Source organism: Podarcis liolepis (genome assembly GCF_965112155.1).
Source record: "Podarcis liolepis genome assembly, chromosome: 12".
Classification (NCBI taxonomy): Eukaryota; Metazoa; Chordata; class Lepidosauria; order Squamata; family Lacertidae; genus Podarcis; species Podarcis liolepis.
Genome location: NC_139563.1, coordinates 24,628,448 through 24,654,046, shown reverse-complemented (window position 1 = coordinate 24,654,046; position 25,599 = coordinate 24,628,448). Strand labels below are relative to the sequence as shown.

At 42.8% G+C, this 25,599-nt stretch overlaps 1 protein-coding gene across 3 annotated transcripts in view; it reads left to right on the top strand.

Moving 5' to 3' along the window:
• The window catches only part of LOC310689629 (macrophage mannose receptor 1-like), a 158,629-nt gene that overhangs the window by 3,641 nt on the left and 129,389 nt on the right, over positions 1-25,599 (top strand). The window contains exons 3-17 of one of the 3 annotated variants that reach the window (XM_083467373.1): positions 826-999; positions 2,780-2,938; positions 3,404-3,517; positions 3,818-3,961; positions 4,971-5,153; positions 5,504-5,661; positions 7,040-7,153; positions 8,961-9,076; positions 10,519-10,667; positions 12,167-12,366; positions 14,021-14,130; positions 15,288-15,363; positions 19,405-19,540; positions 23,044-23,079; positions 25,202-25,371. The exons of 1 other annotated variant lie outside the window; for it this stretch is intronic. In XM_083467373.1, the coding sequence (XP_083323499.1) occupies positions 826-999; positions 2,780-2,938; positions 3,404-3,517; positions 3,818-3,961; positions 4,971-5,153; positions 5,504-5,661; positions 7,040-7,153; positions 8,961-9,076; positions 10,519-10,667; positions 12,167-12,366; positions 14,021-14,130; positions 15,288-15,363; positions 19,405-19,540; positions 23,044-23,079; positions 25,202-25,371 (2,039 nt within the window). The remainder of the gene's footprint in view (positions 1-825; positions 1,000-2,779; positions 2,939-3,403; positions 3,518-3,817; positions 3,962-4,970; positions 5,154-5,503; positions 5,662-7,039; positions 7,154-8,960; positions 9,077-10,518; positions 10,668-12,166; positions 12,367-14,020; positions 14,131-15,287; positions 15,364-19,404; positions 19,541-23,043; positions 23,080-25,201; positions 25,372-25,599) is intronic. One more of the 3 variants, XM_083467372.1, reaches the window with a different exon arrangement.

Here is a 25,599-nt window from a genome sequence, read left to right as displayed (position 1 = left end):
TAAGGGAAATTGCAAAAAAAAAAGTGCATTAGTCAAAACTGCATATAAAAATATGTGTATTAGGAGAAATTCATACTAAAATCTTATGATGATTTTTTAAAATCAAAAATTGCTGAATCTCTCCTTCCTCAGTAGACATATGCACCCTTTCCAATAGATGTTTAAATGATGTTTTAAAACTGTAAGAATTACCGGGGTGGGGGGACATGCAAGGATAGAAATATAGCCCAACAGTATCAATTCAATTTCTATTAGTTCCATTTGTTTCATTGGTTCCACTAGTTCCAATTGCCTGAGCAGGAAATGCTTTCACTTCCTTTGCATTGCAACAAGGGGCCAGATTTACCAACACTGGGTGGTTGGTAGCTTTCTGTTTATTTCGCAACTCTACTCCTGTGTAGAAATTTCATGATGGGCACCAGAGTTTAAGTGTGCATACCATGCAGCCTACTTCAAAAAGTCTTAGGAAGACAGCAAGCTACTTTGTACCATGTCAAAACTTTGGCTCATCCACATTGTATTGTCAGCAGCTCTCCAGGGTTTCATTCAGAAGTCTTTCCCAACCTTTCCTGGGGACACCAGGGACTGATGATCCACTTCAATTAAAAGGGAAGTTGCACATGTGCATTCATGCAACAGAATGAATGTTCAAAACCCAGTTAATGTCAACGGGGAAGCCTGTCCACACAGAAAGTCAACATATGCATCTGAGTATATCTGGCATTCTGTATTGAGGACTTTGTCTTCATCTCTTCTGCTTATCTACTTCTGTTCTTATCTCATGACAAATTATTTCATCATTGCATCTATTCAATTTTCTTTTAGCTCTGTATACCTTAGAAGGCAATTCTTTTGGAGCCCCCTGTATGTTTCCATTCAAGTATCGGAATGAATTGTATGCTCAGTGCATAAGAGACAATGATGAACATGGGCGACTTTGGTGCGGAACAACTGCAGATGTGGATAGAGACTCTTTAACCGGATATTGTCCAGTGAAAGGTAAACAAAAAGGGTTTGTTTGAGCCTTTGCCATTGTGCATTTGTTGCTTAGAGGAATGTCCCTCCTAACAAAGAGAAAAGGGAACTAGTCGTTATTGCATCTGTTCTACAGGTTGTGCAACTTAAGAAGAAAATGGGGAGAGGGATCTTTCTCCTGTGAATCAGAACAAAATGAATTGTCAGTAATGTCAGGGTCCCCTTGCAGGATCAGGCTCACACTTCTTCAATTGAAAGGAACAGACATCAAGCCAAAAGCAAGGTCCACAGTAGAGGTGGCAAACTGCTGTATGCAGGGTACAGCCAGTTTTCCTCTGGCCCTCTCATCTCCTTGGAGCCAATCAGCTGTTCAGTGGGGAGCAGCTTAGATGGAAAAGGATTTTGATATTCTCCAAAGTGTGCAATTGCAGGTCTTTCCCCTGCTGCAAGAAGATCAAAGCAGAGGGAGAAATGTCTTGGCAGACTTCTGTCCCTTGCAAATAGGCTTTTGCATTTTTTTTCAGTTGCATACCTGCAATTTTCAGGATGCACTTACACCTTGGCATTTGACACATTGAATAGGTGTAAGGCAGGGCTTGTAGTTTACCTGCACATTGACCTTCTTTGTATTGTTTTCATGGGATTACTGCACGGCTGCCAACAGAGAAGAGGTCAGATTTTGGGGAGTCAGCTGGGGCCCTTGACTCTTAGCTTTAATTTTTAAAAGATGGAAGGCAGTTGCACAGAGGTGACTAAAGACTCTTTAAGCGGACATTGTCCAGTAAAAGGTAAAACCGAGTTTGTTTATTTATAATATACAGTTTTAATTTTTTAAAAAAATCATGGGGAGTACAACATATAAGAATAAGCCCGGCCCTTACTTTGCCATCATGTATGAGCTGCTTAGAGGAATGTTCCTCCTACACAGAGAAAGGGAAATAGTCATTATTGCCTCTGTTTTACTGATTGTGCAACATAAGCAGAAGATGAGGGTGGGGGGAACTTTCCCCTAAGAGTGAGAGTAAAATAAATATCAAGAATGCCAGAGCTCCATACAGGATCAGGTCTGCACTTCTTAACTTGAAAGGGATTGAGATGATGATGTAGTTCAGTTCAAGACAAAATCAAGGTCTAGAGCAGAAGCGGGGCAGCCAGGTTCCATTTGTCCCTTGGTCTTCTCCCAACCCTCAGCTGTTCAGTGGGGAACAGCTGAAAGAGTTTTGATGCTGTATGAACCATGCAGCTGCAGATCCTTTCTCTTAGGTAAGAAGACCAAAGCACAGAGGGAACCAGAAGCTACAATTTGAGTAGAGCTACTAAAATGAAATATATGCCTTTGTTTCTATGTGGAACAATGGTCTCTGTGTGTGATGGTGTGTTAAAGATGAGTGTGTCTGGTCCTTCCTGTTTTGGGATCTGGCCAGTGGTGACTCATGCAGTGGGTGGGGTAGAGTTGTATATACATCCATGCATTAGGTGTGAATGTCTACAGGGATAAAGCCAACTCATGTAAACTAACCTGAAACCTGAAGTCCTCTTTGCACACAGGGTTCCAGGAAGCGTAAATAGAAATTGATGTGGTTAAGTTGCTGCGCCTGAAGATATCACCACCTAATGCTTGAATATTGCAAATGGGGCTTCGGAAGCCACATTATTATGGGGGGAGGCCCAGGGTGCTGCTCTATATGATTTGGGTATCCTCTGGAAAAGTGGTATCTTGATTAATCAGGTTTATCTCACTTGCAGATTTAGCTTTGCCATTTGTGATTTTATAATTTGACACTAGTGTTAACAATGCTTTCAGATGATGAATTCTTCTGGACCAAAAACCATTGGACAGGGAATCTCTACCAGATCAATTCCCGCTCAGCTCTAACATGGTACCAAGCAAGAAAAAGTTGCCGGCAACAGAATGCAGAATTACTGAGCATCACCAGTTTACATGAACAAGCGTACCTGACAGGTAGAATACAATAAAGCACACCTAAAGAAGTGATCAGTTCTAATAATATTTTGCTACATAATCAATATTGTCTCAACTATAGGGAGCAATTTCATAAACATAATATAATAAGTACCCTTACTCCCAGAAGAATTAATTTGAATGTCATCCATTTCAAATGATCCCACTGCAGATTATTCTTTGCATTCATGGTTACCAGATCTCCTAGCAGGTCCTCTGTGTCTTTGACAACAGTAGAAGCAGAAATGAATTGATTAAATCTAATAAAACATAGCATCTGTATACTAGATGAAATGTTTCATCATATTAATTTCTGCTTAATATTTAGCTATACTGGAATAAAAGCTGCCACCCTAGAAGCGACTTTTGTTGTTGTTTAATTTTGCTTCCTTCCCACCCAGCTTCATAACTACGGATCCCATAGCTACATAATACCAGACAACTGATTTTCTTTTCATTGAATAGGATTAATAAATAGTATGACTGCTGCCTACTGGATTGGTCTGATCAGCTTTGATGCTGAGAGTGGATGGCAGTGGGTTGGTGATCGTCCTTTCAGATATTTAAACTGGGCTCCAGGTGAGTGAATCGTAATATATATATTCTATCTGAATCGTAATATATATTATTTCTCCCGTGTTTTAGTGTTTTGTCCCTGTAGTTTCTTGTATAGATATTCCAAGAATACTATTTTCTCTTGAGATATAAATACTTCTGCAAACAGGAAAACAAATAACATGCATTTATATTTAAAACATTACGAGCTACTTTTTAGCAGAGCTCCTAAAAATGCAGAGCCTCCAAATGAATGATAAATACAGTGTTGCTATGTTAACACAGGGCACAGATAATGAGTGTTTCTCTCACTCTTTCTTAAAGGGAGCCCATCCCCAGAAACAGAAAAAATATGTGGATCAATGCTGTCTAAGAATGGCAATTGGGAGAATGATAAGTGTCATCAGAAACTTGGATACATTTGCAAGAAAGAAAACTCTTCATTAGATGTTTCTTTTATTCCTTCAGGTAGGATGCTAATGAAGGTCACATATATTTCATTATGTCATAAGTTGTGGAGTTTGCCAATGGCAATATTACATTTTTAAAAATCTTATCTCTAGCAGTGGAGGTTTTGCTGTTTGTAGCAGTATATGCAATATAGAACACTTTACTGATGTCAGGCAGCAGAGGAACCAACCCCCACGGCAGGTTGCCAGGAACGGATAAGACAAGAAAAAGTCCTTACCGTCTGCTTTTTCATTCAATATTCACAGAGAGAGGCTTGGGAATGCAGCCTCTTGGAATAATGACGTTGTCCCAAGTAAATCTCCACACACCCCCTCACTCCCACTTCCTCATTCGTCAACAGCACCACCACCCCTACGGTAGCTGTTTAGGGCCATTTGTCTTCGAGCTCTTTGCTCTCCTGTATTTAAGGTTTACTGGGTTCTGGTAGATGGTGGGTCTGGAATGCTTTCTAGTGACAACGTATCAGCCAGCTGCTGCTCCGGCTCTGCCTCCTCCTCCTCTCCCATTATTTCCCAACTTTCCCCCTCATCTGCCTCTGAGCTGCGGCCTCCCTCAAACCCCTGTTGTAATTCTGAACTGTCTTCTTCTCTAGAAGGGTCAGGCTGGGGAAGCAGTCTCCACTGTTCCTCCTCTGCCCAGTCCCTGACAATTGGACTGAGATGCCAGAGGATATATTGTCATTAGCTAAGAATAACTTATCAACTGTATTATTAAACTTAACAGGTAGCATTCCCATCTGTTGTTGCCATTACACAGCAATCCCACATTCCCATAGGTGAAATAAATGTATCTGAATACAATATTGTTGGTAATCCTATTGACAATAATATCCTCATGGTAAAGAACTGGCTACTCAGTCTTATTAATATTAATTATCAGATTTGCCTCTGATATTTTTTATATACATAAATTAAGGAATTGAGACTATGACATCCTAATAGCATAACACACTTTCTTCTTAAAAAAATCCTCCAGTCATGCTATCTTAAATTTGATCTCTTTTTAGATGGCTTGAAACCAATTAAATGTCCAGATGGCTGGGCTGCATTTGCAGGTCACTGTTACCGACTTAAAAGAGACCTTAAAACATGGAAGAATGCATTATGGTCCTGCAGAGAAGAAGATGGAGATTTAATAAGTATTCACAGCATTGAAGAATACAGCTTTGTCATATCTCAGCTTGGCTACCGTGAGTATATCTAGAAAGTTTGGTTCTTCTCGTATCTGCTAAATATGTGAGATTAAGAGAGAGAGTTTTAGTTTTTTGTTTTTGTTACCACGTGCAAGAAGGGAATGTTACTGAGTCTCCCACCCTGGGGAGAAAAAGCACCAATCTGCTGTATTGAACATGAGACCCAAATGTGAGATATGGCACTATTACAGACTTCACCAAACCTAGGTCTCTAGCTGTTTCTGGACTACAACTTCCATCATCCCTAGCGGTATACAAATTTAATAATAATAGGATCCTGTGAAACACCTGGGTTTATTGCAATTAAAGTCTGTGAGCAACTAAACAAGATGCATTTGTTTTTTTAGAGTCAACAGATCTTCTCTGGATAGGACTGAATGACCAGAAGATTCCCAAGTATTATGAATGGAGTGATGGTTCTACAGTGAGACTCACCAAGTGGCAGAAAGGAAAACCCGCACACACAAATGATGAGCAAAGTGCCTGTGTCATTATGAATGGGGAGGTAAAAAACACGGAAACCCTAACAAAGATGTATTTCCTTCGATTCAGTTTTGTGTGAAAGATCAAATACATCCAGGTCCTGCTTTCTGAACACAATGCGTTCCCAGGAATTTGTTTGTTAGGCGAGCATTCACATAACAAGTTGACAATTTACTTTACAGTGGTACCTCGGGTTACATACACTTCAGGTTACATACGCTTCAGGTTACAGACTCCACTAACCCAGAAATATTACCTCGGGTTAAGAACTTTGCTTCAGGATGAGAACAGAAATAGTGCTCTGGTGGCGCAGCGGCAGCAGGAGGCCCCATTAGCTAAAGTGGTGCTTCAGGTTAAGAACAGTTTCAGGTTAAGAACGGACCTCCGGAACGAATTAAGTACTTAACCCGAGGTACCACTGTATTTCTTATGGGAACATTTTTAATCTGTCCAATCACTCTCCCTCCTCCCTCCATGGTTTCTTCCTGAAATGGCTGCAGCCAACCAGGAAAAGAGATCCAAAGGAAGAAAACTGATTTGTCCGATCTCTCTCCCTCCCTGCATGGTTTCTGCCCTAAAGCGGTTGCCACCGACCAGAAATGCACAAACAAGTAAGGAGGGAGAAGATTTTGGCTGCTTGGTTTGTGAATCTACGGTGGGCATAGTGAGGTCCGGGTACTAATTCTTCATTTCCGATAACAAAATTTGTGGATAATGAGCGTTCTGATAGCAGGACCTGTGTGTATAGTGGTGCACCTGGTGCACCTTCACAACCCCCAGTCTGTCCTACTGTCCCAGTAAGCGGCAGTGCTGGTGTCAGGAGGGCATCTCCACATGAGCATCTCCACATGACACCCTTCCCCATACCAACTGCTCTTGTTGAGAGCTAATTGTATGTTACAAGGAGGCAGCAATTTCCATTCCATCTCATGTTAGTCACAATCAGCGCTGTTTCTCTTCTGCTACATGTAGAACCATCTTCTTGAGAATGTCACCTTTATTCTTTTGATTTTTGTTTTTAAAAGAGGAAGCGTTTCACAGATATGATTGTGCCAGTACTTAGGTGGGAATTGCTTGTTGAAATATCAGAAGCCAAACATGTGGCTGGATAAACTTCCACTCATTGGTGGTTACGCTCCAATGCAATGTTTTCAGAATTTAATATTAATATTAATATTAATATTAATATTAATATTAATATTAATATATCCTACCCTTTTCCCTGATAGGGGCTCAAGGCACCTCACAGCTAGATATAGTACAACTAGTCAATGCTTTTTAAGGACAAGATAATGCAATAGAAAGCTTTGTATCAACACAAAAGACATCAAGCATCAAGAAAATGAGGAAGTGTATACTTCTTCACTGAAATGTTTATTTCTTTATTTTTCCATTTCCAGAGTGGATATTGGGCAGATTATTTCTGTGAAGAGGAACTTGGCTTCATCTGTAAAAGAGAACCATTGGGATTTCTTCCTGAAGAACCTGAAAATGTTGATCCAAATTGCAAGAAAGTAAGTTTAAAGTAAACTGTACAGTAGTTTAACAAATGAAAGAAGGTTGATAAATAAAAGATTAGGAAGAGAATTTTTAACATCGGAGAAAATTAAGAAAAGAGGAGTACTGTATATAAAAAACAAATATGACCCACAGCAGATCTTCATGGAAGAGGAGGGAAGAGTGATAGCTGTACAGTTAAAGTTGCAAGGCAAAATAAATAAATAATTGTGGGGATATATGCCCCAAATGAGAGGAAATCGGAATTTTACAAATCTTTGGAGGAAAAATTATTTGATTATATGGATCAGAAAATAATGGTAATGGGGGATATGAATGGGGTGGTTTCCCTTGAAATGGGCAGAACAATAAGGAAAAGGAATACTCAAAAGAAGGGAAATTCCCAATGGCTTTTTTTAAGTTGATGGAAAGCTTGAACCTAATAGACATTTGGAGATTCAACTATCGATTAGAAAGACAGCACACTTTTTTCTCTGAGCCAAATCAATCTGCCGGAAGAATAGACTCCAGTGAACTGACAATAAGAGTGGGGAACGTGAAGATATTGCCAAGGACTCTCTCAGATCATAATGCAATATTATTGGATTTGAGAAGTGAAGGGAATTCAACATTTAGATGGAAATTGAATGAAGGCCTATTAGATAATCAAATGATTCTACAAAAAGCCCAAAAAACTATAAAAGGTTATTTTGAATAAGGAAACTGATATAAATATGGTGTGGGAGACTAGTAAAGCAGTAATGAAAGGTTTCTTTATACAACACAATACGTTTCAGAGAAAGTTAAGGGAGAAAAAAAAGATACTTGACGAACTCATTAAAAATGATAGGTAGCCGTGTTGGTCTGCCATAGTCAAAATAAAAAATTCCTTCCAGTAGCACCTTAAAGACCAACTAAGTTAGTTCTTGGTATGAGCTTTCGTGTGCATGCACACTTCTTCAATTTCAGTGTATCTGAAGAAGTGTGCATGCACACGAAAGCTCATACCAAGAACTAACTTAGTTGGTCTTTAAGGTGCTACTGGAAGGAATTTTTCATTAAAAATGAAAAAGAGTTAACTAAGAAACCTGGAAATACATTGATAAAACAAAATATTAAGATGCTGCGAACCCAATTTTCAACATTAATTAATTAAGTAGTAGAATGGAAAATAAAATATATAAAACAAACAAAAATTGAATTTGCAAATAAACCAGGAAAGCTTTTGGCATGGCAATTGGAAAAAAACAAGACCAAAATATAATCAATAAGATAAAAGTAGAGGAGAAATTAATAGATAACCCAAAAGAAATTAGAAAAAAAAATTTTATAGAGACTTATATAAAGCTGGAAAAGAGGATTTAGAAAAAATGGAGGACTATTTAAGGCAGAATAATTTACCAAAAATTCCGAAAGAACAGAAAGATCAGTTAAATGCACCAATAACAATGATAAACTAACCTAACAGTATGGTCTTTTCTATGCTAAATGGGAAAGAAAGGGAAGCTTTGCAAACGATTTAAAAGGGGGATATTTTAAAGGTCTAATAGGCTGCATTTCCACACATTACTTTGCTGCATGTTTTCTTTTTTTAAACCTCTGTTTGTATTACGCCCCAAAATCTCGATCTAGGAATCCAGGGAAATCTTATTTTATAACTGAATTCTGACACATTCTGCTTTCAAGAGTACAATTTCTATGGTACCTAGCGCTGGATGGGGATTTCTGTTTCAGTAAAGTTTCAGCAACATTACTACCAAAAACACGTCTCCAAACTTGTAATACTGTAGTAACATGTGGTTGTTGGTTCTTCTATATGAACAGGGCTGGAAAAGGCATGGTTCCTATTGTTACTTAATTAGCCAAACATCTGCAACGTTTTCAGAAGCAAATACATTCTGTGAAACAAATAAGGGATCACTGGCTTCTGTGGAGAACAGGTAAAAGGAAGCCCATGGGTTTGTTGTTCAGAGGGCATGTTTTAGTCTATTCTCCCCCTTGTTGGGCATGAAAGAGAGAGAAAAGTGACTTTCCTGTGACTATGCGCTGTTTCCAACTAAGGTTTACTCAGAGTAAACCTTCTGAAATTAATTGGCATATGTTATCCATGCTCATTAATTTCAGTGGGTCTACTTTACTCTGAATAGGACTAACAACTTTTTTCTGTTTCTGTGAATGAAAGGTGCAATGCCTTTATTTTAAGATGTTACATTCTTTGGCCACATAACAAATATTAAGATTTGACCTGCAGCATGCGACTAAGCTACTTTCTTGAATGAGCGGCTCCTCTCATTTCTTGTGAATTTCCTATCTGATTTGCAATCTGTGGCTTGCCTCACTTTCCTGAAACATCTGCACTACATAGAATCATACAATCATAGAGTTGGAATAGACCACAAGGGCCATTGAGTCCAACCCCCTGCCAAGCAGGAAACACCATCAGAGCACTCCTGACATATGGTTGTCAAGCCTCTGCTTAAAGACCTCCAAAGAAGGAGACTCCATCACACTCCATGGCAGCAAATTCCACTGTCAAACAGCTCTCACTGTCAGGAAGTTCTTCCTAATGTTTAGGTGGAATCTTCTTTCTTGTAGCTTTTCTGGAGCAGCAGAAAACAACCTTTCTCCCTCCTCTATATGACATCTTTTTATATATTTGAACATGGCTATCATATCACCCCTTAACCTCCTCTTCTCCAGGCTACATGGATCTTGCAGTCTTTCCGACAGTTTTAATCGTTGTCTCAGTCTGTGTTTTTCTGTCTAAAGTGAGTGAATGTTTTCTAGAATTCCTTCTAAGATCCTTAATGCTATGCTGTATGTGGCCACTTGTGGCCTAATGTGCAGTCTGGGCTGAGATTCTTCTGTTTCACAGTTTCTTTCTCTGGATGCCATTGTAGTTTTTGTTTTGTACTTGTGAAAGACTTGTAGTCTGAATTGTGCTGATAAATGCAACATGCAGATGTATTGCTTTGTGATAGTGGACCTGTAGGCTTAAGATTTTCCATTTTTTCACTGTGAGCTATCTCTTGTCATTCCAAAATGTGCATTTTGACTGGACGAGAGCTAGCCTGTTTTAAAATGTAGGAAATTAATAATCATTTGAATGCATCAATTACACATCATTCCAGTGTGGTGTAGTGGTTAAGAGCAGTGGACTCGTAATCTGGTGAACCAGGTTCGCATCCCCGCTCCTCAGCTGCTGGGTGACCTTGGCTAGTCACACTTCTCTGAAGTCTCTCAGCCTCACTCACCTCAAAGAGTGTTTGTTGTGGGGGAGGAAGGGAAAAGGACATTGTTAGCCGCTTTGAGACTCCTTAGGGTAGTGATAAAGCTGGGTATCAAATCCAAACTACTATTCTTCTCTTCTTCTTCCCTACAGATATGAACAGGCCTTCCTGACTAGTCTAGTTGGGCTTCGTTCTGAAAAATATTTCTGGATTGGCCTTTCAGATGTACAGCAACAAGGGACATTCAAATGGATCAATAGAGACAATGTTCTGTTCACTGACTGGAATTCAGGAATGCCTGGTAGGTACTGCCTGAAGTCTATCAGGAATGTTTTGATGGCAAGGGAAAAAATAGATATACAGTCGTACCTCAGTTTTCAAACGTAATGGGTTCTGGGAGACCGTTCGAGTTCCAAAACGTTCGAAAACCAAGGCGCAAAGGGCAGTCTGCCAATTTTAATAGAGAAAATTGAGAAAAATAACTCAGCAAAAGCTGCTTGACTTCGAAGGCGTGTTCAAAAATGGAAGCATTTACTTCCGGGTTTACGGCGTTTGAAAACCAAAACGTTTGTCAACAGAGAGGTTCAAAAACCGAGGTACTGCTGTATAAGAAGGAAAATTCCTGGATGCCATGATGCAAGTTGGGTGCAAGTACTCTTTGGTGAGAGAACCACAGCAAAGATTTAATATACATACAGTGGTACCTCAGAAGTCGAACGTAATCTGTTCTGTAAGGACGTTTGACTTTGTTCGACTTCCAAAGTGCAGCTTCTGATTGGTACTTGCAGACAGCAGAAGCCACATTGGACGTTTGGCTTCTGAGGAACATTCAAAAACCAGAACACTTACTTCCATGTTTTTGTCATTCAGGAGCCCAAACTTTAGGCAATGGAGCCGTTCAACTTCTGAGGTACCACTGTATATATTCAGCTACGTAACTCATTGAAATGTGCTTTTCCATGCAGCATCCAGAAAAGCTTGCACAGGCAGCAAAACTTGGCTTAGTTCCAAAGTGTTGTAAGCGCCTATGTTATTGGAACAGGAGCTCAAGAGAGGCTTGTTAGAGTTATGTGGTCTGAACTTGGAGCAACCAGCTTAGCCCTCCTCACACACTGAGCTTCTCAGATAGACTGAAGGAAAACAAATGCTTGATTACCTAGTCCAGTGGTAGTCAAGCTTTTTATACCTACCGCCCACTAATGCATTTTTCAAATTTCCTTACCGCCCACTAGTGCTGCAGTAACATGGGGCATGGAACCCTCTGCCACCCACCTGGAATCCTGAAATGCCCACTAGTGGGTGGTAGGGACCAGGTTGATGTTAGGTACTGAAGTTCTCACCCTGGGCCAGCAGGGGGTACTGTAGATAGTTTTCACTCAGGTCTACATATGCAAATAAGGAATTGAAAGTGACGTTCAGTGATTGGATAGTTATAGAAAGTTGTTACTGTTGCATTGTAGTGGAGCTCTATATAAGCAGGCTGGCTGAACCCTTCAGTTCAGTTCAGTTCTGGGCCTGTGAATAAACAAGAGCTGCTTGAAGAATCGCTGTGTCCTCTGATATGTTCACCCACAACTTAACAGTTGACTATCCCTGACCTAGTCCCTCCAAGGTGAGCTAAGCCTGGCAGAACAGCTTACTCTTTGGTCTTAACCCCCTCATCCATTATTTAGTCTTAAGCAGGTTATATGAGGTGGGCTATCCAACAGAATCATATTTTACAAAACCTTTCTCTAGTTGTTTTGAATGCCTATGAAGAAAAGCTCAATTGACGTGGCTCTTGTCTTGTGTCTCCAAAAGGGGAACAATCTGGCTGTGTAGCCATGAGAACTGGCACTGCAGCTGGACTGTGGGATGTTGTGAACTGCAAGGAGAAGGCAGCCTTCATCTGCAAAAAATGGGCAGAAACTATGACAACAACTCCTGCCCCATCAACAATTCCCCCACCCCCATGCCCAGAAGGATGGCTTCAAAGCCCTTACAGAAGTGTATGCTTTAAAGTGGGTATACTGCTTCTTGAATCCAAGTTCTTGTTTGTTTCAATATCAAAGCAAAGAGAGAAATTACTTTTGTCTAAGTGAACCTTTTGAGATATTTGAGGATGTGATTTTTAGTTTTCAATTTAACTGCTTGGTGCAGGATTTTGTTGTTATTCTTTTTTAAGTGGGTTTTAGTTCAATGTTTTGTACTGTGGTTTATTTGAGGTGTCAATATTCAATTGCCTTTTAAATGTTCTTCCACACAGGGCACCAAGCCAAAGTAGGGGTGCCACTGCAGGGTGTTTCAATTATGATGTACTACACACGGGTGGCGCTGTGCTCTAAACCACTGAGTCTCTTGGGCTTGCCGATCAGAAGGTCGGTGGTTCAAATCCCCATGACAGAGTGAGCTCCCTTTGCTGTGTCCCAGCTCCTGCCAACCTAGCAGTTCGAAAGCACGCCAGTGCAAGTAGATAAGTAGGTACCACTACAGAAGGAAGGTAAATGGTGTTTCTGCGGGCTCTGGTTTCCGTCACAGTGTTTCATTGCACCAGAGGCGGTTTAGTCATGCTGGCCACATGACCCAGAAAGCTGTCTGTGGACAAATGCCTGCTCCCTCAGCTTGAAAGTGAGATGAGCACCGCATCCCCATAGTCGCCTTTGACTGGACATTACCATCCAGGGGTCCTTTAGCTTTTCTTTTCTTTTTAGTGCATGTGCAGAACAGAAGGCAAAAGTCGGGAGGGGCACTGAATTGTGTCCTTGCAGAGGGTGCCACTGAAATTTGAAAGTCCAAAGTCCACCCCTATCTCCCGGTAGGGATGGGAGGGGACACTTCCTGAACTCCCATTTTGTCAACATTAACCAAAGTTGTTCAGTAAGACCAGATACCAAACTGCCCCCCTGAAAGACATTGATAGTAACACAGTAGGTGCTTTTACTAGAGTCTGAAGATCCAGGGAGTCCAGTCTACCTGCAACCCTATCACCAAGAGGGTGGAAATGAGGCTTAATTATGCTTGAAGATATTTATAGCAGCTACATCTATGTATCTAGGGTCCAAATCTTGTGAGATTTGCTGGAGACTATCAGAACTGGTGCTCAAGCAGAAGAAGTTACATTCGTTGTTGTTGTCGTTTTATTGTTTGTAGCCCACCCATCTGACTAGGAAGTGCAACTCTGGACAGCTTTCAACAATTTAGATATATTGATCTTTACACATTAAAAAGCTTCTTCCTCTACAGGGAACTTTGTAACCAGTGAGTTGCTGAGCCATACCCTTCTATAGAAGAGAAAAAGACTGTGCTTGTGCAGTTAAAATAGGACTTGCAGATGGGAAGATAAGATTTGTGCTTCCTAATCTGACTAGCTGTTTCAGGTACTGCCAGTCCTGGACTTCCTTGTGCAAAGGCAGGTTGAAGAGACAGCTGGTGGAAAGGACAAAACATAGGAGGAAAGTTCTAATGAGCATCGGTGGGAGTTTCCCACCCAAATCTATTTATTTATTTTTTTAAAAATTGTGCCGATTAATCACATGCTTTTATGCCATGTCTGCTTTGGCCCTTAGCTACCATTGTTACATGTCAAAGAGGGATTCGTGCAAACCACGCAGATCTCACTGTGAATGGAATTTGCAAGATTCTTACCAATATGCAATTGTATTTATATCCATTTAGGCCTATACAAGTAACATGCTAACTTGGTTTGAAGCACAAGATTTTTGTAGAGCAATTGGAGGAGACCTAGCTTCTGCTAACAGTGAAGAAAAGTTTGGTTTGTACCATCAGTGAGTTTCATGAAATGTTTATTTCTTCACATTGTCTCAGAATCAAAAACTGTTCTGGTTACGGATGGGGAAGACATTGTATTCGGCTTGCATTTCCATGTGAATCTCCCAAACACCCGTCTCATTTGAAATTCACACACTAAAATGTCCTTCCTCTCTGTTACACACACTAACTATACTGAAAAAAACTGGTGGCCCTTTATCAAAAAGAGGGGAAAGAATCTACCTCATGCTACGCTTCTCTGAGAATCACCAGTTGACTTCTGTGAAATATGTGCACTAGGTAGACTGGAATATGTACTGAGGTGTTTTGGGCTCAGACCCAACTTCTGCTTTTTAACTCAGTGTCTTTGGGAACTTGTTTGTCCATTGTAACTATCCATGCCCCCATGTCAGACATTTCGGTATAGTGCTGATAATAGGATGGTATATTTTTTTTAAGGTTCAAATGTGCCCATCAACCAACCAAAAAGGAGGTAGGGGTCAGGGTTTATAATATAGTCACCTGTAAAGATTTAGAATAAATAATAATAATAATTTAATTTATTATTTATACCCCGCCCATCTGGCTGAGTTTCCCCAGCCACTCTGGGTGGCTCCCAATCAAATGTTAAAAACAGTACAGCATTAAATATTAAAAACTTCCCTAAATAGGGCTGCCTTCAGATGTCTTTTAAAGATAGGATAGCTGCTTATTTCCTTCACATCTGAAGGGAGGGTGTTCCAGAGGGTGGGCGCCACTACCGAGAAGGCCCTCTGCCTGGTTCCCTGTAACTTGAATTCTTGCAGCGAGGGAACCGCCAGAAGGCCCTCGGCGCTGGACCTCAGTGTCCGGGCTGAATCATGGGGGTGAAGATGCTCCTTCAGGTATATATACAGGACCAAGGCCATTTAGGGCTTTAAAGGTCAGCGCCAACACTTCGAATTGTGCTCAGAAACGTACTGGGAGCCAATGCAGATCTCTCAGGACCGGAGTTATGTGGTCCCGGCAGCCACTCCCAGTCAACAGTCTGGCTGCTGCATTCTGGATTAATTGCAGTTTCTGGGTCACCTTCAAAGGTAGCCCCACATAGAGCGCGTTGCAGTAGTCCAAGCGGGGAAAAACTAGAGCACTCTAAAATTTTCTGCACTCTAAAATTATCTTTTATATATTTTAGGTTTCGACGTCATTGTTGGGTTGGTTTAATTAAGTTGGAGCCTGATAAAGGATTTACTTGGAGTGATGGATTTCCTGTAAGTATGCTAATGTATTGACAGGAAAATTAATATCATTTTTACAAAACCATTTTGAATATGAATGTTGAAGCTCTTTTGCTTTCTGGTCAGATCCCATAGCATTGTTTTAAATGTTTAGTCACTTACCGGTAAATTTCCAGCATCCGAGCCTGTAAGCATAGGTTTGTATGCAATCTAATTTTTGGACCCAGCACCTATGGCAGTTCCTGCAGAGTTGATGAAATTGCTGCTTATCCAGTTGGATTAGATTTGTTTTTGTTTTGTTTTTAAAATAGTGCTCTTATGTATTATTATTATTATTATTATTAAGTAACAAACAGAGCATTAAACAATGCACCAATAGGAGCACAAACACCTACATGTAATTCAAAAATGAACTATGGTTTAGTGCAAATGGGAAAGCAAAGATTGTGGCTGCTGCCCTCCTTCCCTGGTCCTGCTGGTCCTGTACTATCCAAAGCAAAGCCATGATTTGGAAAAGTGGCCATTACAGTTAAAACATTTTTCATCATCTGAGACTCTTCTTCATGTGCCTCCTCCATGAGAGGTTTGGAGGGTGGCAACATAACAAAGGGCCTTTTCTGCAGCGGCACCCTGCTTGTGGAATGCTCTCCCCAGGAAGGCTCACTTGGCACCTTCATTACATATTGTCAGGGAACTGACATGAGAGGCACGGGAGAAGGAGAGGGTCTCTGATTCTGAAGGAGAAGGTCCCAGCGCTAGGGGGAGACTCAGCTGGGAAGGAGGGGAAGACAATGAGTGTAACACCAGGGATCCAGGAGAGCAACGGGACAGGGAGGTGCAGGGGCTCCAAGACTCTTCGTTGGAAGTTAGTGAGGAGAGCCCAGGCACCCCGCTGCCCACGCCCACCCTGCGCAGGAGACTCCCGCGCAGTGAGAGGCGGAGACGCTTAGGCGTCAAACAACTCTTATGTTGGCAGCGCTTTAAGAAACGCCCACAGACAGATTCTACGAGTGACTAAGGGCAGCCACGCTGAGATGGGCTGTGCAGTCCGGAGGGTTTAACCAGGCAATCCGATGCTCAAACGGGGCAGGATTACGCACAAGTAACTCCCAACCACTACACATATCTTGAGGTGCCAGGCAAAAATATATCTCTTCTCCCATGCCTTTGGCTAATTAAACAATCTATGGCTTTTAAAACTGGTTATGAATTTTGTTTGTTACTATGTTGTGTATTTTTGTGTTTTTATATTGTAAACCACCCTGTGATCCTCGGATGAAGGGCCATACAAAAATGTAATAAATTTTACTATTATTATAATATTTATACCCTGCCCATCTGGCTGGGTTGCCCCAGCCACTCTTGACAGCTTACAACACACACACACAAATAATAATAAATCATAAAACATTAATAGTAACAATCAGATCCTGTATAAAAATTCACAATAACTTTAAAATAAACAATGTATATCAAATAAAGCAATATGCAATAATCCATTAGAATCCAATAGCAAGCACTAAAATTGGACTCCAGCTGTTCTCCTTCGTGTTGAAGTGGACGCGATAACAATACAGGCAAGAATTGGCTATCTGTGTCTAAACTATGTAAAAAGACTTCAAGTACAAGATCTTCAGGCGGTCATGAAGTTGGACAAGAGGCACTTAAGAGATCGCCTCTATAGGTCCGATGCAGAAAGGGATTTAACCATGATTGCCTCTACCCAAAGTTCACCATGGTTCCCACTTATCAAAATGGAGCACACTCAAGCTAGTTATCTGATAAAGCTCCCACTTGCCATACTAAGAATCGCTTTTACAGAATTATGATTTCAATCAATGCCCTTGGCGGTGTTGGATGGACGGTACAGCGAAGTACAGTACAATGAGAGACTTTATCTGTGTGGGCAACCTTATGTACAGGACCTGTACCATTATTTACTGCAATGCCCGCTATATACAGACCCAAGAGACTGATTTATAAAACCCCTGCTTACGAATGGAACACACTCAAACAGGGTGGAAAGGGTGAAATGGCTGCTGAGTGATACGGATGATTTTGTAACTTATAAACTATACACACTGGCAGCTAAGAAGATTAGGAGGAAAGAACTAGACAAAATTGCAGTCAATTGCAAAGGTGATTTGGACATTTAAGTTGGAACATTCTACCTGAGAATCCCCAGCTAGTCTATTACATGCAGCAAACAATTTTTAGGAGATGTGATTGCGATTTATCATATTTGTTATGCCTGATGTTTTATGGTTATTGTTGATTTTTTTATGTTCTTCTTGTAAATGATGCCATGGCCTTTGGCTAGTGCAATAAAGTCTATGAATGAATGAAACACTAAAATTTAACATCAGCAAGTACCGTATTTTTCGCCCTATAAGACACACTTTTCCCCCTCCAAAAATGAAGGGAAAATGTGGGTGCGTCTTATGGGGCGAATGCAGGCTTTCACTGAAGCCTGGAGAGCGAGAGGGGTCGGTGCGCCGCCATCCCGCTGTCTCCCGAAGTGGTTTGGAGGCTGACGGCGGGGAGAAGAGCGCTTCTCCCTGCTGCCTGCCCCACCACTCCGGGGACAGCAGGGAGATGCGCTGCGTCTCCTTGCTGTCCCCGGACCTGATCTCCAGGTGGGCGGCGGGGAGAAGAGCGCTTCTCCCCACTGCCTGCCCCACAAGCGCCTGGGGGGGAAATAATTTTTTTCCCCTTTATTTCCCCCCTAAAAACTTGATGCGTCCTATGGGCCGGTGCGTCCTATGGGGCGAAAAATACGGTAATATTTAAACAGTTTACACTTATCAATTACAATAAAGAATTACTTATCCATAATCGATAAAAATAGCAGCAAATCACAATACATAAAAAACCACAGCGCGCGTTCTCATTAAAAGAGAGCACGTGTTGCAGTGGGGGCCAGACAAGACACCTCGCTGTTGCTAGGCATGTTTGGGATGCTTGGCCCTAGCAGGGATTGGTAGCCTCAGTTGCTGGGGTAATTTTGATGTTGCCAATTTGGGGGTGGGAACAGAGTTTGTTTAAGCAGTACACACAGCAATCTGCTTTCTCTTTTGCTGTGTGCCCGCCCTCCCTTGACTTGGGTCTTATGCGTTCACCTTGCTATGCCTGTCATGGGGTCGCCTGCTGTTGGGGCAGGGGCCTGGTAGAAATTTTGTCCATTTGGCTGATTGGCTGGTGCCATTTGGTTTTTGCCTACTGCGTAGCAAATCGTCATAACTTTGAGGTTGCGGTTAGGCATTGGTTAAAATTGGTTGGAGGAGGGGTAAGGATTGGCTGGGCCTGCCCCTCCAATGCTGCTGCTGCAAGGGAATTCCATTAAAGGAATTCAGGGGCTTGCCATCCTTTTGTCCAAACCCCTGGAATCGGGTTTGGGCCGCTTAAGCCCCTGGGAGCATGCGGGGAGAACCTGAGGGCCTGTGTCGCAACTCCAGTTCTCCCCAATATTGTTTCCCCTCAGTGACTTTCGCTGGAATCCGGAAGTCAGTTCTGTCCCCAAGGCGGGGGGACAGATAGTCCTATCCTAACCAATGCCTAAGCAACCACTCACATCCATGTATGTTAATAAAGTTGTGGCCAAAATTACGCCAAAAACCTTAAACAAAAATTCTGTGTGATATGTGAGTTATTAGGGTAGGGGTGTCTTGGGGACCTCAACACGCAAAACATACAAAACAATGTAAAAGGATTAAATTAAATTAATGAATGAATGAATGACACTTTCAGTATGATACTGTGGGCGAATCAGCTGATATGTCTGCCCTGCTCTGGCCCTCAGTGGGAGTGTGGTGAATTGGTAGGTGGAGGTAAAACATGTTCAGTCGTTGGGAAAACTTGCAATGACAGGAACTGTTTCTTTATAATAGCCTTTCGCACCCAGATTGTATTAACAGGGAAATGACAGCTCATCTTTCTCTCTATACATACATACATACATACATACATACATACATACATGTGCACAGGTGTATAAAGAATGCTACTGTAAGTTTGTATCCTTTTCTGAAGATTTTTATAAAGAAAAAGAGTAATGAATATTTATTCCTACTGCAGGTAGACAATGAACCATATAGGTATTCTTCACGTCATGTCAGAGACGAAGGATGTGTAGCAGCGTTTGCAGGTTTTATGGGGCTGGCACTTTCCTCGTGTGAGAATATGTTGTGTTGGATTTGCCAAATAAAGAGAGGTAAGATTACTTTTGATTTACAACTAGTTCATTAAGCAAAGTGAAAGGGCCTTTTTATTATGGTACACACTGAGGTATAGTATGTTCCATTTCAGTGAGAAGCAGGAATCTAGTGCATGGAGGTCATTGTGAATTCAGAAGTACTTATTGACACAATGCATAGTTAAGCCATGGAAATTGTCCCACAAGAGGTAGTGATGGCAGCAATATTTCTGAATACCAATTGCTACAGAGGGAGAGAGCATTCTTGTGCCCCGATTCAGCTTGCTGGTTTCCTACAGGCGTCTAGGTGGCCACTGTGAGAACAGGAAGCTGTACTAGATGGACCATTGGACTTGATACAGGAAGCCACTGAAGGCTGCTTCGCATTATATTATTATTTGTGCCTCAGAAATGTAAAAATATTGGGGTGTGGCCACAGCACCTGAGGAAATGGCCAACTAAAGAGAGAGTTCTGTAAAGGCACCTGAATCTTCTCCTACTTTTGAGGTTCTGCAACACTAATCCTCCCTCCATGAGCTAGGAAAGGGAGAATTCATATACAGGTGAAAATGAGAGATCTGACCGCCCTATTTTCAGCCCAAAGACCATGTTTCCCCTTCAAGCTGTCAAGAAAATCAGGCTGCATCTAACATAGCTCCTTCAACGCAAGATGTCCCAAACACTCCTAGGAAAGGAGAAAGCAACATCTGAGATACATTTGTAGTACAGCAACTGAAGCTACAAATAAGAATGGTGGAAAGATCTAATAGTTCCTATGGAGACTCAAGCTTAAAGAAGATAACATTAGACTGGGCCCTCTCACAGATACAAGAACTTACAAGCAGCAACAGCAGGCACTGCACATGAAAGGAAGATACAGTGGTACCTCTAGTTGTGGACTTAATCTGTTTTGTGGTACAGTTTGCACCCCAAAAAGTCCACAACTAGAGCGCCTCTTCTGCGCATGAGCGTGGTGTGAGCGAGCACTTCTGCGCATGTGCGGGTGGTGAACCCGGAAGTAAACACTTCCAAGTTTGCCGCGTTCGTAAGCTCAAAGTCCGTAACAAGAGCAGAACACAACACGAGCTATGACTGTAAAAGTTTTAGCAGAATGAGAAAGCTGAAATACTTGATAAAGGGGCAGGAAATGAGGGACTTCCTGTGTACCTTTTTCATGAGGGATTGTTGGAGGATGATCTGATTGAATTCGTTGTTCCATGGTTTTAGTCTGTTCACCCTGGTTTTATCTTAACCACAGATGATTTCGTTTGCCATTGTAGCATCTGTGGGGTTGACCTTACTTGTGCCTCTAGGGGGGAAAGGCAGAAGTAGCTTCTATGGGAAATACGGTATTTTTCGCCCTATAGGACGCACTTTTTCCCCTCCAAAAATGAAGGGGAAATGTGTGTGCGTCCTATGGGGCGAATGCAGGCTTTCGCTGAAGCCTGGAGAGCACACCGACCCCTCTCGCTCCCCAGGCTTCAGGAAGCTATCCGCAAGCCTGCGGAGCCCGGCGGGAACTCCTGCGGGCTCTGAAGGCTTGCGGATAGCTGCCTGCAGCCCGAAGCCCAGGGAGCACAGCACTGTGCACCCCGGGCTTAAGGCAGCTATCCGCAAGCCTGCTGCGCCCGGATAGCTGCCCTAAGCCCAGGGTGCGCAGCGGGCTACAGCGCCACGCTCCCCGGGCTTCGGATAGCAGCAAGCTCCGGGAGCGATGGCTGAGGTTGAGCGCAACCTCGCCATCGTTCCTGGATCCGTTCTGGGGGCTGGGGTTGGGGGAAGCTCGGGCTTCCCCCGCCCCCAGCCCTGCAAGCTCGGGGGGGGGAATAAAAAAAATTTCTTTATTCCCCCCTCCCCCCCCCCAAAAATAAGTGCACCCTAATGGGTCGGGGTGCTCTATAGGGCGAAAAACATGGTAGGTTTTTTTGCACCTGCCTCGATGAAGCAGTCATATTCTCTTTTGAATCCTCTTATTACTTCATCTTGGCTTAGCAGTCTTCTTCTGTGATTTCACTTTTCTACTGTTCAGCTGCTTTTTCTATGAATGCATCCTTGCTAGAAATATGCAGAGCAGCAACCTGGACATCCCCAAGCACATTCCCCAGGCACTATAAGATGGAGCCTTGCATCCTCTGGAGCAGCATTCCGCCCGAAGGTCTTACAGCAGGCTGTCCTACACGAATCACTTGCTGCAGTTGGGATCCACCCTAGTTCACAGAATTATAGAATAGTAGGCCCAACCCAGGGTTGCTACACCAGCAAGCAAAATAATAGCATTGTACCTACCTGAATGGTAGATTTGCTTGTCCAGTGTAATGGATCACTGGGGCCACACCCTTGCATGACCTAGAACACCTTTTCCCACCTCTGTTTGCACCTCTGTTGGCTTTCAGTTAATGGTTTCTCATAGGAAATAGGTTAATACTATTATGGCCTCCAGTTCTGGACTGTTCATGCTTGGTGAATACGTAAAACTGAAGAGGCAGGAACAAAATAAATGAAGAGGGGCCAGCCCATTTCCTGTAATAGGCTACTCCGGCCTTTGTCCACTAGAGGTACAAGGAAGCCCAACCCAGTGATGCTATACTGGACAAGCAAATCTACTCTTCAGGTAAGTACATGCAGGCAGGGGCGTAGGAAGGGGGTATGGGGTGTCATCCTGAGGGGGGTGACATTTGGCTGCCCCCCTGCCCCGACTCCCAAGCCTACAGTGAGCGACAAAGCAGCAGCAAAGCATTGGCAAAGCGTCACAGCTCCCCCCTTCCCCCGGCTCACTGTAGGCTTGGGAGTCACAGATGGGTTGCACCGTTGCCCTGCCACCCACACTCCCGGCTGGAGGAGGCAGGCAAGCAGGCAGGGGAGAGGACAGCTGTCATCCTTGAAGGGGGGTGACATCCGGGGCGCGCTCCCGCCCATGACTCCCAAGCCTACAGCGAGCGACGGCCCTGGCGGCTCGTCAGGGCCATCGGCAAAGGGCCGTCGGCAAAGCAGAGCAGCTCCCCCCTTCCCTCGACTCGTCTCCCAACTTGGGGAGGGGGTGACAAAAAAAATTTCCACCACCGGGTACCACCTGACCTTGCTACGCCTCTGCATGCAGGGCTTTTTTTCAGCCGGGACTCACTAGAACTCAGTTCCAGCACCTCTCAGGTAGGTGCCATTGTCATTATATAAGAGAAGAAGGGAGATTTTCATGGTGAGTTCCAGCACCTCCTTTCCTAGAAAAATAGTATTGGGTTCATGGTATCATATGTACAGTCATATATACACATTATCACTTTTGAGAAATATTTAGAAAGTACTTATTTATTTTCTGTACTGCCCTTCGATCTGGAATGCAATGTAATGTAACAGTGATTAATTTTATTTTGATACGACCTTGCATAGTGTTAACCTCATACACTTACCAGCTTTGGTCTGGTTTTTGTAAACACTTTTATTTTTATGTACTCCTGTTTGTAATATGAAACAATGCAATGCCATATAAATCACACTATTATAAGCAATATGTGTTTGGTTTTCAGGTGCACAGTTAAAACCGGAACCACGCAGTGATATTGGTATGTTGAGTGATTCCACCTTTGCTTAGGTCACGTGTGTCTCTCTTAAGCAGCACTATAAAAGTGGAGGTGGAGCTGCCTTAACAGCTCTTTCAGGCTACTGATGGTTCTGTCACAAGCCAAAGATGTGTGTGCTTCCTGGCTTGGGCATCCCAGTTTCTGCCTTCCCTCAGAACAAACAGGTCTTAAGTAAAAAAATGGGGAAGGGGCTTCCCCAGAGGTTCTCTGCGGCCACTGAGGGTCCTGCTATTGGGATTTCAGCTCCGGTCGTCCGAGCTGATAAGGCTCATCTTCTTTTGAGCCCACCCAGCAGAGCATTAAAACAATGCCTGTGATGGCCTGGGAATCCAATTCAGAGGGTGAACCGGAGGAATCCCAGCCTGCACAGGAGTCCCCGCCTCCAGGGCCGGCTGAACTGGGGCAGGGCCTTGATTCTGAGGTGCCTGCACCTGTGCCAGATCCTCAGGAGCAGGCACCAGGTGAATCCACTCTGGCTCCAGAGGTGGTTGAGGACTCAGTGCCTACAGGTGAGACTCCCCCTGGGCCCAGTAACCCTTCAGCCTCTCCTGAACTGCAGAGGCTCAGGGCAGAGAGGCGAAGGGAACTGGTTTCTCCCAGGAGGAGTGCTCATCTTAAGGCCAGGAGAGGCGGGTCTCCTGGGGGCCGGGGCCGCCCCTGGCCTCAGAGAAGATAAAGGCCAGTCAGCCCGGTCCCAGGTTGCGGGAGCAACGTCGTTGTTGAGTACCTGTTCCTGCCCGGACCCAGACCTGACCCTCCAGTGTTCCTGTCCCCGCCCTGCTTCCTGCTTCAGACCTCACCCCGCTCCTTGTGAACTGTTTCCAGGCTAGTGACCCAGGACCGGACTTTGACTACGCCAACGGTAACCTTCCCCCCGGGACCAGCACAATGCCACAGCGGAAGGATGAGATAATATGGGCTACATTGCTATGCTTTATTACTAAGCTATGCAGAGAGCAAAGAAATACAGTGGTGCCTCGCAAGACGAAATTAATTCATTCCGCGAGTTTTTTCGTCTAGCGAATTTTTCGTCTTGCAAAGCACGGTGTCGGAAAAGTTTTGGAAAAGCTTCAGAAATCACCAAAAACCTCACAAAAGACTACCACACCGCGTTCTATGAGTTGCTCCTTGAAGTCAAGTCACAACTGTATTAACAGTGTTAAGAAAAAGGAAACAAACTTGCAAAAAGCGCAAGACGTTTTCGTCTTGCGAAGCAAGCCCATAGGGAAATTCGTCTTGCGAAGCAGCTCAAAAACCGCAAAACCCTTTCGTCTAGCGAGTTTTTCGTCTTGTGAGGCATTCGTCTTGCGGGGCACCACTGTATACATGTTCTCTCTATGAGAAGCAGAGAGCAACTGAACAAAGGAAACAACAGAACAAAGGAAACAGGAAACCAGTAACGTCACATCCCGTCTACCTTTCCCATGAGAATCCAACAGTATCTAGACTCTGTGGAATGTAAACAGTCCTGTGACTGCAAGGAACTGCTCAGTGAGGAAACAGAAACTAACACCTACCAGGAGCCAATGGTAGCTGCTTTCTGGCCTGGGCTTGCTCATTCCTCCAAAATGGATTACATACAACTGGGGAAGCTCAGTGGTACAACTGCTTTGTATGCAAGAGGTCCCAGGCCCTGCTAGAAAATGTGAAGTCATAAGATAGTACCTTTAAAAACATATGCAGTGTCTTTTCTTCAGTTTTGCATACTTGCCTTTCAGCAAATAATTCCATGGTTGTCATTACTGAACCGACCAGTTTTTTTTTCCATTGGAGATATATTTCCACAGTCCTAGGTGCTTGTTTTATAATTTAATTTGAAAATAAATTATTAGGGTAATCAAACTGTAATAGTTTTAAATGTACCATGGTGTGACAGGGGAATGGAGAGGGAGAAGTTGTTCATTGTGTGCTTCAAAATTGAAATCATATATCTGACAGTCTAAAGTGGACGAGATCATTGAATTTGCTTAGCTGCACCACTGGTTGTGTGAATTAACGTTATTCACACTCTTGCATACCATAAAGGATGGCTAAGAAATATTTTGATATTTAATATTAAATTTAATATTCATTATTAAAATAATAAAATTGCTTCTTTTTGTAGAATATTTGTTCAGAAGAATTGAAGATGGCTGGATTGAGTACAAGGGCAATGAGTACTATTTCAGTAATGAAGAGACATCTCTCGAAAGAGCACGGGAATTCTGCAAGAAACATGAAGGAGATCTTATTGTCATTGAAAGTCGCAGTGAATGGCAATTTGTGTGGAGATATGTAAGAAAAATATGGAGCATATGCTTTCCAATCAAGTATAGCTTGGTTTTAAAAAAGGGGCACATAAATTATTTGATCAAGGCCATTTTTATGTCTGCTAATCATTTTCCTCTGGATGGTGGCACCAAAAGCTTGCAGAGATTAGCAGTGCAATTCCATGCATGTCTACTGAAAAGTAAGTCTCATTGTCTTTAATGGGTCTCATTTCCAAGTAAGTGTGTAAAATAT